Below are 13,491 nucleotides of genomic sequence, written 5' to 3' on the forward strand. Positions count from 1 at the left end.
CATAAATGTCTATTTCTTTTTCTTCATTCTGCATGAATAAATGTGTGTGTGTCGTGTCTGCGTATGTGTGTGTGTATGTGTGTGTCCTTTCTGTACACACCTGTTGCCTCCCAGTGAGTCCTGCAGCAGACGAGTGAGTTTAGAGTCTCTGTAGGGGACGTGTCCTCCCTTCTTGGCCTGATCTCCTAAAGCACTGATCACATTTCCCAGGGCCAGCTACAACACACACACACACACACACACAGAAAGACAAATACACACTTAGTTAGAAACTGACCACAGTCAAACAGCGGAGGAACTCGCGCTCAGTCGTGAACTCACCAGTCCACAGTTGATGGAGATCCCCTCTCGTGCTCTCTCTCCCGTGGCTCCGGTGCGTTTCAGCCTCTCAGAACCGGCCAAGTCCACAAAGTGAAACTTGGCCATCAGAGTCTCGAACTCGGGCTGAGCGATGGGGCTGGAGTCCACGCCGTTCACCTCCCCGTTCTCCCCTCCTCCGTTCTGTTACAACATATATTATATATTACTTGAGAACAGTAATTATTTCATCAGCCTGAATACAGCTAGTGATAAATTACTTTTCTTTTTTTACACTTGATCCATCACTTTGTCATTTTTTTTTCCATGTCTTTCCTAAAATATGCTAATTTCTTCTTCACATCCTGACAGAATGACAGTGTCATTAATGAAACTGTCACGACACCCTCTCCCCCCTCTCCATCCCCAGACCTCACCATTTGCGGGCAGACTCTCATCTGACAGAGGTGGATGGTGAAGATGGCGTGCGAGCGGGAGCTTTGGGCGTTCATCTGGGTGCTGGCTGTGGTGCGGGACAGAGCGCCGAGCTTCAGACACTGCAGCATCTGCAACACACACACACACAAACAAATACACACACATGAACACAATGTGGAGGACATCTGGTCACAACTTTTTTTTTATTCAGAAGAGTATGGAAGTACATTTGTGTCTTTATTATTCAATCAAAAAAAAAAGTTGATTTATATGAAAAAGATATTTTCAATCAGATAATAACTCACTTCAATAAAAAAAACTTTTCAATAAAAAAAAAAGTGTATGAATGTAAAAAAAATATTTGGGACCCAAAAAACCCTTTTTTTCTTGGATTGAAAAGGTTTTTTTTATTGAAGTGAGTTATTATTTGATTGAAAATATCTTTCATGTTTAAATCAACTTTTTTTTTGAATAATAAAGACACAAATATACTACCCCATAATATGGCCCGAATACACAAAAGATGATTTAATCCAAAAAAATATTTTCAATCAAACAATAACTCACCTCAATCAAACCTTTTCAAAGAAAAAAGTGCCCAAATGCAATTTTTGGGGGTCTCAACTATTTTTTTGCATTCAAACCCTTTTTTTCTTTGATTGAAATTAAGTCTGTTTTGATTAATAAATATCTTTTTTGTTTGAATCAACTTTTTTTTTGATTGAATAATAAAGACACAAATGTACTTCCATATAAGTGAAGTGAAAAAAAGATCAGCATGGTTTAATTTCTGAGAAGTCAGTGAATTTTACAAGAATGGGAAACCACTCGTTTGATTTCACGCCTTCTGATCTGCTTGTTCAAAAAGCTCCCAATAATAAAATATTCTGTCTCCGGCGGCGTCATCATCTCCATCCATCTGTCTCCACTCAGCTGTCTGGCGTGTTGTGACTGTGATGCCCCAGACTCAAAGCAGCAGCAGCTCACTTCCCCATTTCTTCTTCCTTTCTGTTTTCATTTGATCATCTTGCTTTCTACTTGGTCTCCCACTCTGAGAAGAAACCAGATATTTTCTGAACAATGGCTCATCATCACATCTCCATGAGCAGATCCTCCTCCGGCGCTCTTGACCCTGTGACGACGTTCCTCCCTCCTCCTCTGCCCTGACAGTTCCTCTTCTTGACAACCATTACTCATCGTCAGTGATACGTGGCTGTGTGTAAAAACGTCTTTCAAGGAAACCAGGAAACCAAATTTCACACATCTGATGTCAAAATCAAACTGCCCTCATGGGTTCAACAGATCTGACTGTAAACCACGGTACAGTCCAGTCTCTTCTTCTTTCCTCTGCTTATTTGGTCGAAATAGTCTCGGCTTGACTTTATTAAAGCTGCTGGAGATCTTTAGCAGCTCCGATGCCTCACCAAATACCACTCACTCTTAAATGACTCACTCATTTTAGGCTAAAACAGAAGCATATACAAGTTAAAGACTAAACCATAAAGGAATGCATTATTTTTTTGTATATTTTGGGGGGCTTTTTGCCTTTAATTAAACATTTCTCTTTTCACGTGCTTATAGCTGAGCTCTTTTTAAGAACTTTAAACTTTATCTATTTTCTTTTATTTTACTTTTATTTGCTCTTGCTTTTAAAGGGACAACGAGGAGTTTTGGAAAAGCTAAGCGTTTTCACACTACATTTATGAGCCTCCGCGCGCACCGTAGAATTCTTCGACCAGCGCAAGACAGACTCATGTTTTCATTCATCAATAATTAAAGTCAGAGGTTCAAAGAGGTTCAGTTACCGTCGTAGTTCTGACAATAAACAGCGATTCGGCGGCGTTATTCTCATAACTCGAAAGTAAGGAAATGCTGGTCGGCTCGCCCAGCATTTCCGCCACCACTAATAATAAAAAAATAACGATAGAGACAAAATGATATATTTATCGAACATGGAGCCATTAACAAGTGTGAGTAGCGTAGATTCATCCACATTAACGTGAGACTTTTTTATAACCAAATAGAAACTCCTCGTTGTCCCTTTAACTCTGTTTTTTGTGTTTGTTTTTATTCTGTTTTATGCTTCTCTCTTTTTTTTTTTTAAATGTTTTGTCTTTATGTAAAGCACATTGAGTTGCCTTGGTATGAAATGCACTATATAAATAAAGATGCCTTGCCTTCCATTGCCTTTAATTGATAGGATAGTTGAGAGAGACAGGAAATGGGAAGGTAGAGAGAGGGGGAATGGCATGCAGCAGAGGGCCACTACATTTGGGATTCGAACCGGGGCCGGCTGCAGCAAGGACTGTAGCCACTGCACATATTATTTTGAGATCATCAAAGAAAAACTATAAGGTCTGTTGGATGAGTATTACCAGTGCAGGGAATGGCAAATCCAACCTAAATGAGTTTTATCTTTTCATAGTTTTTTATATTTTCATCAGCAGAAATGTGACGGGTTTAGAAAATGTAAAGCACAAAAAGATAAAAACACAACTGTGATGATGAACAGAGATGACATCGCACACCCACCTCCTCCTCTGAATGAACCAGTCTGGATGTGACTCCGGTGGTGTAGATGCTGCCGCTGGCGTCTTCGTGGATCTTGATGTTGGACTTCCTGCTCCGACTCTCTAGATCTCTGGTCCCGTCAAATAAGTCCAGGATCTCTTCATTATACAACTACAATAAAACAAATTCATTGTGACATTAACAAGTAGATCATTTATGGATTTAAATCTCCAATACTGAAGCAACACTCGCATCATCAATCATTAAACTCAATAGATTTTTGTATTGACCCTGCCTGTTAAAGTGCATCTTTTGGGTGAACTCGGTTCTCACAGGAGCGTGTTTTATTTACACACAGCTCTGCCTCCGTCTCAGAGGTCAGTCAACGACCTCTCAAGAAACCAACGAGGGCAAAAGGTCACAGAGGTCGGCAGAAAGCTCAGCTGTTCCCACCTACTGCCAAACACACACACACACCCATCTGTTTACCATCAACAGAGATAACCCTTTGACCTGAAATAACCTAATAACAGAGAGCAGACAGAGGAAAGAAAGAGAGAAGAGAAGCAAAGAAAGAGAAATGATGTTTTCTATCGGAGCTGGCCATTAAAGGAATAACGTCGTTCAGGTATCCACAAGCCAAACATTCACCTGACAGAAGCCTCTGCAGGAAATCATTCCTTGTCATATTATCTCATTGCTCCAACACAGACACCCCCCCCCCTCCACCTCCTCTTCCCTCATTTCCCTCCCTCCCTCACTCTTATCCGTCCTCTACCCCGCAGTGATGAGGAATAATGTCAGAGGTAATGGCCGACATTAATCAGGTCCAACAAAGCACAAGCAGACATTCCTGCCCATCTGTCATCGGGCTGTCGCTTCCTGTTTGTGGAATAGGGGGGCTGATCCCCTTCGCTTTGCTGTTTTTTGCCCCATCTGGTTAGAGTTAATATGGACCAGCGACTGTCCCAGCACGCAAACACTCACACACACTCACACACAGACGGCAGATGTGGCTTTGTGAGGCAACAATATCAAAACTACAATGTGGAAATTATGAGTAAAATATGTAAAAACGGTTGTAAATCCATGTGTATGTGTCCCACCACCCACCTCGAGGAACTGGGCGGTGACTTTGAACTCGGGCGGCTGGGTGCCAGTTTCCTGGGCACGCTCCCTCCTGTCCTGGATTCCCTCAAACAGCTGGTGGACCGCGCGGGGGATGATGCCCTGCTCCAGCTGGGTCAGATTCACGTCGAAGCCCGTCCCCATGGTGTAGGTCTTCCCCGAACCCGTCTGAAATACAGTTCATCCAACCACAATCAGATGTAATATTATCTAAATGGACATGGCACCTTCGATGAAATATATCTTTACAATCAAATAATAACTCATTTCAATTAAAAAAAAAAAATTTCAATTAAAAAAAAGTGTTTGAATGCAAAAAAAAATTTGAGACCCCAAAAATTGCGTTTGAACCCTTTTTTTTCTTTGATTGAAAGGGTTTTTTTTTTTTTATTATTTGATTGAAAATATCTTTCATGTTTAAATCAACTTTTTTTTGATTGAATAATAAAGACACAAATATACTACCCCATAATATGGCCCGAATACACAAAAGATGATTTAATCCCAAAAAAAATCACTCACCTCAATCAAAAAAAATCTTTTCAAAGAAAAAAAAGTGCTCGAATGCAATTTTTTGGGGTCTCAAATATTTCTTTGCATTCAAACCCTTTTTTTCTTTGATTGAAGTGAAGTTTGTTTTGATTGAAAATATCTTTTTTGTTTAAATCAACTTTTTTTTGATTGAATAATAAAGACACAAATGTACTTCCATAGAAGTGAAGTGAAAAAAAGATCAGCATGGTCTAATTTCTGAGAAGTCAGTGTCTGAAATACATGTTGTCCAACCACAATCAGATATTATCTAAATGAACATGGCACCTTAGACGAAATATATCTTTATACACGGTATGAACATGTATTATCAGCTGGATGCCAAATTAACGTCACTTCTAATAAACAATAAGTAATGGAGCCAGTATGCGCTGCAGTGCGGCCGCTGTCACTACCAGTTTTCCAATAAGAACAAGAGACACACAGATGGCCAGCCTCTACAGGATTGATTGCTCTAAACAAATTTCATTATACGAGATTCAAGATTCAGTTTTAGATCAGGTAGCTGCATCAGTGTGTTATATGATTATAGCTGCTGAAATATGATTTATAAATCCAGTGTCGCCCCTACTTAGTCTGGGAAATAACATTGAGTTTCTATTTGTTATATTTATCTGTATTTTTACATCAGTAATCAAAAATTCAAGTTACTGTAGACCTGAATGTCTGAATAAAATACCCATTAGCACTAAATTCACTGTGATGCCAGTGACACAGTTATGTTTACCATCTGTCAAATTCATCTGAATCATAATGCATGCACAGTATATAGAGGATCCGGGCTTCTTCTTGGTAAGAAAACACATTCATAAAACAAAAACTGGTAGATGAACTAATTTAAAAAGTGCAAAAAATAACTACAAAACTCAGGATGGGAGCCTCGCTGTCTTTACCTGACCGTAGGCGAACACGGTGGCGTTGTAGCCCTCGAAGCAGCCCTCGATCAGCTTGTGCACGCAGGCCTGGTAGATCCGGTGCTGCTCCGAGTTGAGGTCAAACACATAGTCGTAGGTGAAGGCCTTGTCCTTTCCCAGCAGAACCTGTGGCTCTCCGGGCGTGACCATGGTGCACACGTGGCAGCCCTCTATCTTCTCCTTGGCCATCTGAGGACGAATCCTGGGAGGAGACGAGAGAAAAGACACAATATGTAAAACTATAGAAGCTGGAAAATGGATATAAATCTTTATTGACCCCTCATGCTGCAGCGGTGCATCCTGTACACGCGCCTTTCTGCTGCTGGAGCTCTCCAGTGTAATATAATTATAATAAATAAAACTAACTGTTTTTATATATTAGTAGCATTCAAAACAAAGCTATAAAGTTTTTACAAGTAAAACTGAAATGTTCAAATGTTGCTATCGGCTGATGTTATGCTACAAAACGTTACATCTGTCTACCTGTCTGTGTCTAAAACACCTGTGTGTTGGCCTGCTGTCTTTACCCACGAGTCAGATTCACATGGATTGTACCTCTCAAACTTTATTTATTTCATTTTGCACGAACATATCATTTAAAATAGTATGAATAATCATTATAAATGGGATGTGCAAAGGGGAGGTATGAAAACCAAAAGGGCTCATATGAAAACCTCACCCAAGAAGAACATATTCAAAAACCAAATTTGTTACAAGTAAAGACAAGAAAATAGGGAATAATACTCAGGCTTACAACTTAAATATCCTAACTGTTACCACATATATATATTTTTTATTAGATGTTTTCTATCCTTCTATTCATTGTCTATGAGAAATGTTTCGCAATTCTTTGCAACAAGAGTAAAAATGTGTATATTGCCAAGGAAATATAGCACACCGATCCCTATCAAGCTGCACATTTTGGTGTAAAACTCTCAAAACTGTACAAGTAACAAATCAAAATCTGGTAGCGAAGATGAATAATATGACACATAAGAAGAAGAAACACAGCAATAGTGGTGTAAGAGTGTGGTCACACAGCTCAGCAGAGAGGCCACTGTCTGTGTTTTAATATTTTAATGCAGCGTGTAGATCATGTATGACAATCTGATCCACAGACTGCACGTGCTCCACTTTGACCTCATTATAATTTCACACGCATAAACAAGAAACCATGAGAGATGTGAGAGCATTGTTATGAAGTCAATGGGAAAAGACGTTCCACATCTAAACCAAGCCTGTGAAATAATAAATCTATTTAATAGATGTGGTTTTAAAAAAAAGCACCGTATTATTCATGTAGCTGTCAAGACACGGCTTTGGCGGGATAATCCTTTGTAATAGTGTTTTCTACTGTTTCTACAACAATGTCTTCACACCACAATGAAACTGGTCGAACATATTGCTGTGACTCAGTTTAGCGTTGCACTTTGATTGTGCAACCTGACAATGGACGGCTTTTTAAAAAAAGGATCAAAACCACTGCAACAGAAGCAAACTATCTGACTTAATGGCACAGATTCAGGAGTGTTATACTAGCATTGCCTTTTGTTGCTCCAACAGAGATTATGTTTGGGTGTCGAACTCCGCAACGACACTTTTCTCAGCCACATAACAGTCGACACAGACCGGAGCGCCTGCTGTGGAGCCACAAAAGGCTTTAAACATCCCTGCAAGACCAGGCTGTAGGCTGTGGGTTAAGTTAAGTTGGTGTAGGTGTTTTGAGCTCAGATTTAGAGCTGTAAATACATGCATATCATTTCTCTCTATTGAGCAGAGTGTGAATAGCTAAGTGGGCTAGAGCCTCTACTGCATACTAAATTCAAAGTAACCCAAATAGTGTGCTCGCTGTACTGTATGTTCTTCTCTCTGCAGGACTGAAGTGAAACCTTCCAAAGCACCTGGCTGGCTGGCTGCAACATTTGGATTTGCAAATACTTTCACAGAGAAAATATGGTAACGTAAACACAAATCTGTATTTGTTACTTAGATACGTAAATAAAACAAGTGACATAATGCACCATCTTTAATCACAGGTTTGTACCAAGTCCCTACAGCAGATTGGAATAACCTTCCTGCTAATATCAGATCCAGTTCCTCTCTTGGTTTCTTCAAGCACGCTCTGTCTTCTCTCATGCACTGAAGATGCATGCTCTTTTTGATTTGTTGAATTGATATTAATCAGTATATACTGTTATTTCAGTCTCAGTGTTGTTCCAATGTAGTTATATTAACTGTGGTTTGTCCTTTGTTTCTTCTTTATTGCTGAGAACATGTTTGGTTGATGAGTTTATGTTTGTCTATATGTTTGGACCCCCTTGAAAACCAGATGATAGCCTACATCTCAAGGGGTTTATCCAAATAAAGACATTTCAACAAAAACCCCGAAAGCAGCTTCCACACTGGTTCAGATTTGTCGTCTGATACACAGAAGTCAAACAAGATATTCAATGAAATCTGTTTCAGCCACGAGGACAAACAACAACAACAGCACATCTGTGTGTCTGTACAGTTGATTTACAGAGACAGGGAGTGAACGGAAACTTGAGTGATGAGCCATAAAATGAGCAGTTCTGAGAAAAGCCCAGTGCCAAGTGTGGAGCCAGCGACCATGATAAGGCAGACTTGGGCTCTTAAGTCATCATTACAGCTGCTGTTAATCCTGCCGCACGGGGCTGCCGCTGCACACACAGTTCTTTTGGGCTTCCCGTCCCTGTCAGGTACTGTAGTTCACTGCAAGTTAATTGCTTTTCACCTGACATCCCACTTGTAAAATAATCCCCCCGATTAGATGAGTCCAAATGAAAGCAGCCGCTGCGGAAAACATCTTTGAACTCGCTGACAGAATGAGGGCCAAGTATTTAAATTTAGGATCGCTCCTCTGACTTGTTTTTTTTTTTTGCGAGCGGGGAGGCAGAAGACCCGCAGGCCCGACGGATGGCTGATTAATGGAGATGCAGCTGCTGAAGAAGTGACACTTTTTCTTTTCTTTTTCTTTTCTTGTCTTTAGTTGTGGTGCAGTGCTGTGAGAAAACTGTGGTTCTTGTGTTGCTTTCACAGCTCACACTGCATATTAAAAGGTACATTGTGTAGGAATTACTCCCATCTAGCGTTGCGGTTGTATATCGCAAGCAACTCAATCGTATTTTTCATGCTGCATTCACGTGAAATTGGGCAGAAGGCAGACGGACGACAGCCGCTGCACATAACGACATAAACAAGCCTCTATGTAAACAAGTGGTCCGTCAGCACGAGGCAAAACAATACACGTGACAATATGTTGTCATGGCGATGTCGTATTGTTTACCTGACCCACGTTTTACCGGCTTTCTCTCGACTTCTGTGACTAAAATGACATCTGGTTTGTTACCGACGGCCGTCTGCCCGACTGCACCTGAATGCAGCATCAGTGTAACGCTCCATTCCTCCTGAGCCGACAGCTCCGGTGACTCCGCTGAGTTTCCGTGGTTTCCTACCGTCACGCTGCCACTGAACATAAAAACATGGCGACACCACATGGCAGCCAGCACCGAGCTTACCCAAATTCAAATTCAGAGCTGAAAGGAACACTTCAGTTTGTTGATGGGGGGGATTACTGATTAAAGGGACAACGAGGAGTTTCTATTTGGTTATAAAAAAGTCTCACGTTAATGTGGATGAATCTACGCTACCCACACTTGTTAATGGGCCCATTTTCGATAAATATATCGTTTTGTCTCTATCGTTATTTTGTTATTATTAGTGGTGGCGGAAATGCTGGGCGAGCCGACCAGCGTTTCTTTACTTTCGGTTTCGTGGCGAGTCATGAGAATAACGCCGCCGAATCGCCGTTTATGGTCGGAACTACGACGGTATGTGATCGTCTTCGAACCTCTGACTTTAATTCTTGATGAATGAAACATGAGTCTGTCTTGCGCCGGTCAAAGAATTTCACGGTGCGCGGAGGCTCATAAATGTAGTGTGAAAACGCTTCGCTTTTCCAAAACTCCTCGTTGTCCCTTTAATTAAAAACAGACTTTTGAACAAAATAATCGATTTTCGTGAATAGAGAACAGGAGAAGTTACACAATGTCCCTTTAAAACAGAAGATGTGTCGCATCATGGGCTGCTGTGTTAATCTTGGGCTTTCAGAGTTACAATGTGGACACAGTGGGGAGGTAATCACTTTAAGCTGTGGAAAAAGCCATGAGGCAGCAGTATCTGAGCACGGCTCTACCTCTCCACATGTTAAACCCCCCTCCCTCCCTCCCTCCCTAAAACCCCCCCACTGTTCAATCTTCAGGGGGGATGCAAATCAAGTCCCACGCACACTGAAACCACAGTAGAAACTCCCTTTGGGATGCTCCAACAAAAGACACACACACATACTGTACAAAGCCATACAAAGCCAGAGAAATCCCCAACTACCACATACAGCAGCTGTAGTGATAATAGACACACACACACACACACACATATACCACAAAGAGACACACACACACAGTTCAAAAAACAAACCTACTCTACTATCTTCAGTACACACATGGGTCCTTACTAGAGCGTGCATTAGGAACCACACCCACCACAAACACTCACAGTAATCCCTTCACCACACGTTGTTATAGTGCTACAATAACACACACAGTCACACACAGAGAGAGCTGAGGAGAGCATTTTTCCTACACCTCGTTCGGGCATTGAAGGGGTCTTCCAGGAAGTAATTACACAGCAAACACACACACCTCATGACACAAAAAGCAGCAGCTCTCACACAGATGAGACCCTTTTATCACTGGATGTGACCTTGACTCTGAGGGTAATGTGTCTAAAACCACAGATACCGAACACGTCCTGTTTGAGCAAATTAGGATGAATTGAATGTGGCAGAGGAGGATCGTGTGTCCATGTGTGTCTGTGCGTGTGTGTGTGTGTGTGTGTGTGTGTGTGTGTGTGTGTGTGTGTGTGTGTGTGTGTGTGTGTGTGTGTGTGTGTGTGTGTGTGTGTGTGTGTGTGTGTGTGTGTGTGTGTGTGTGTGTGTGTGTGTGTGTGTGTGTGTGTGTGTGTGTGCTGCAGCTAGATTGTGGGAAAGGTTCAGGGTCATTCTTCCGCCCTTTTTACTCTCCGATTGTGATCTTTATAGGTCAGATGTGAAGTGGATTGTCAGGTCTAACACTTGACAGCAGACAAAGATGAGAGAAAGAAAGAAAAGAAAGAAAGAAAGAAAGAAAGAAAGAAAGAAAGAAAGAAAGAAAGAAAGAAAGAAAGAAAGAAAGAAAGAAAGAAAGAAAGAAAGAAAGAAAGAAAGAAAGAAAGAAAGTGAAGGATGTGGGAATTTATCACACATTCTGTTATTATCCAGCAGCTCTGGCTTTAAGACGCCACTTTTCACGATCAGCAGTCCTTCCTCCATTATGATAATTAACTTTTCATAATCACTTCCATTAAAAAAAAAGACAGAAAGAAAATCCAGCCAAATACTTTCCGACTATCGACTCGCCCTGTGTCTGCGGAGAGAAGAGTGAGTGCATTTCTGTTCCCACCTCTGTCATCTTCAATAAACCACTGACTGACTGACTGACTGACTGACTGTCCGATCACTGACAGACCACAGACTCAGTTGTTGCCAGAACTTTAAATTCAAAACAGCAGCAGCATGGTTTCTTCATGTCTTAATTATTCCACATAGAGAAGTGCAGCTTGGATTTAGCCGTTATTTTGGGATTGTTTGGTAGCTGTGGCTCCAGTCGACAGGGATTTAGTGTCGTTCTTTGCTTATCTGTTGTTTTCTTTGCTGTAATTTAGCTCCTATCAACCCATATAAATAAACGTAGGCCGATTAACTCATCAACACCAAATGAATCAGTGTTTGATAACCAATTAATAGTTTGATCTCTTGAGCTCACTGCGCTTTATTCTACATATATTACATTACATACTATTCCCAAATTACTTGATAGATTGAGCCGTTGGCTGCAGCTTAAAATATTACATAACCAAACGCTTGTGTTCAGATTTAACGCTCCGCTCTCTTCCTCTTGGTGTCCTGCGTCTTTCCCTTCACTATAAATAAAAAGAAAAAAGAAAAAAAGACCAGGATGAAGTCTGAATTGAGGAGAATCTCGACAAACCTCAGCATCGTGTGAACACGTCTGCCACAAACAAGCAAAGCACACACATATAAAAGAAGAAGCAAGAGCAACAATGACAGGCTCAGTGATCAGTGATCCACAGGGAGAAGAAATGGAACGGCTATAAATAATCGATCCCACACACACACATACACAAATAATCACACCGTGGCTCAGCTGGATGAACATTTAAGCCAGCTGCGCCAACAAAAGATCAGATCTATAACATCGATTTTACCACACACACAAACACACAAAGAACAGACGACTCACACACACAGACACACAGACACACACACTAAAGAACATTAAGCAGCTATAAATAGCCCATAACACCACGATTAAGTGTCTGCATGAGACGGAGGCGTCAGAGAGAAACACAAGCAGGTTGTGGATCCCTGATGCGGCAAATTAAGGCGTCTATCTCGTCTCATCTTTGCACACTAATAGGAAAGTGGTTTAAATACCCTGAGGAATAAATAGAGCCCCTCATAGAACCAACACACACACACATATACACAAACACATACACACACCTGGACTGACTCAGTTCATGCATAAAGAACAGATGGTACAGTACATGGATGGATATGAGGTGCAAAGTTAAAGCCTTCACTCATTAGCCCGAACCCAGTTCTGTCAGACACACAAACAAACAAACAAACAACCAACATGCACAAAGTCAAAAAACTCATTATCCACGACGAGCTCTGAGGGGCATTCACTTCTTACAATGATTATCAAACCCAATCGTGCTAATTAGCAGCAGCCTCAGAAACAAACAGCCGGCATATCAAACGCCGATAACAACAGAAGTCACTGATGTGTGACCCGAGAGTGGAGTTATCTGGAGGTGGAGGAGGACGGGTCAGATACTGAACACACTCCTCCTCCTCCTCCTCCTGCCTCAAAACAACAGGTGAGCAGATCAGGAACCTCAGGCCCCTGAAACGATCTTTATTTTAAATCTTCTTCTTAGTTTTTCTGTTCTTCTCAGCTGTTCCCTTCAGGGGTCACCACCACCACCACCACCACAGCAAATCATCTGACTCCACCTCACCCCATCCTCAGCTTCCTCTGTCTCTTGTGACTCACATCTTCAATTTGACATCAGATGCCCTTCCTGCCACAACCCTCTGGGATCGGCATAAGGAGGACACTGGCTCGTACCCCCCTTTACTGTAGGCTGCATTATTATTACATATTAAGATCTAATACATCATGATCTTATATTCAATTAATCTAACTCAGATCAGGAAACACTGCCAAGTTCTTGTTAGTGTGTGTATTAAAAGTACATTCACTGGAGAGTTTGGCAATATGCTAAACGTAAAGATAATTCTGTAGATTGTTGGGGAGAAAAGAATGAAGAAATCATACAATTTTGTCATTAAAGGGATAGTTCAACATTTTGGCAAATTGGGAGTAGGTTCGTTACCTTTAATTGTCGGTGCAAGCTATTTTTAGAACGGCAGAGCAGAGCCGCGAGCTGCTCAGAGCTATGCTAGGAGGCTAATGGGATTTCTTGGTTTTCCCTCAAACTC

At 41.3% G+C, this 13,491-nt stretch overlaps 1 protein-coding gene across 1 annotated transcript in view; it reads right to left on the bottom strand.

Moving 5' to 3' along the window:
• Positions 1-13,491, bottom strand: part of kif21b (kinesin family member 21B) — a gene marked incomplete at its 3' end in the record, with an annotated part of 72,099 nt that overhangs the window by 37,165 nt on the left and 21,443 nt on the right. Inside the window, exons 2-7 of the mRNA XM_083971062.1 lie at positions 5,820-6,042; positions 4,360-4,542; positions 3,268-3,417; positions 735-863; positions 322-501; positions 101-216 (exon numbers count right to left, since the gene is read on the bottom strand). Of these exons, the coding sequence (XP_083827188.1) occupies positions 101-216; positions 322-501; positions 735-863; positions 3,268-3,417; positions 4,360-4,542; positions 5,820-6,042 (981 nt within the window). The remainder of the gene's footprint in view (positions 1-100; positions 217-321; positions 502-734; positions 864-3,267; positions 3,418-4,359; positions 4,543-5,819; positions 6,043-13,491) is intronic.

This window comes from Trachurus trachurus (genome assembly GCF_905171665.1).
Source record: "Trachurus trachurus genome assembly, chromosome: 5".
NCBI classification, from domain to species: domain Eukaryota; kingdom Metazoa; phylum Chordata; class Actinopteri; order Carangiformes; family Carangidae; genus Trachurus; species Trachurus trachurus.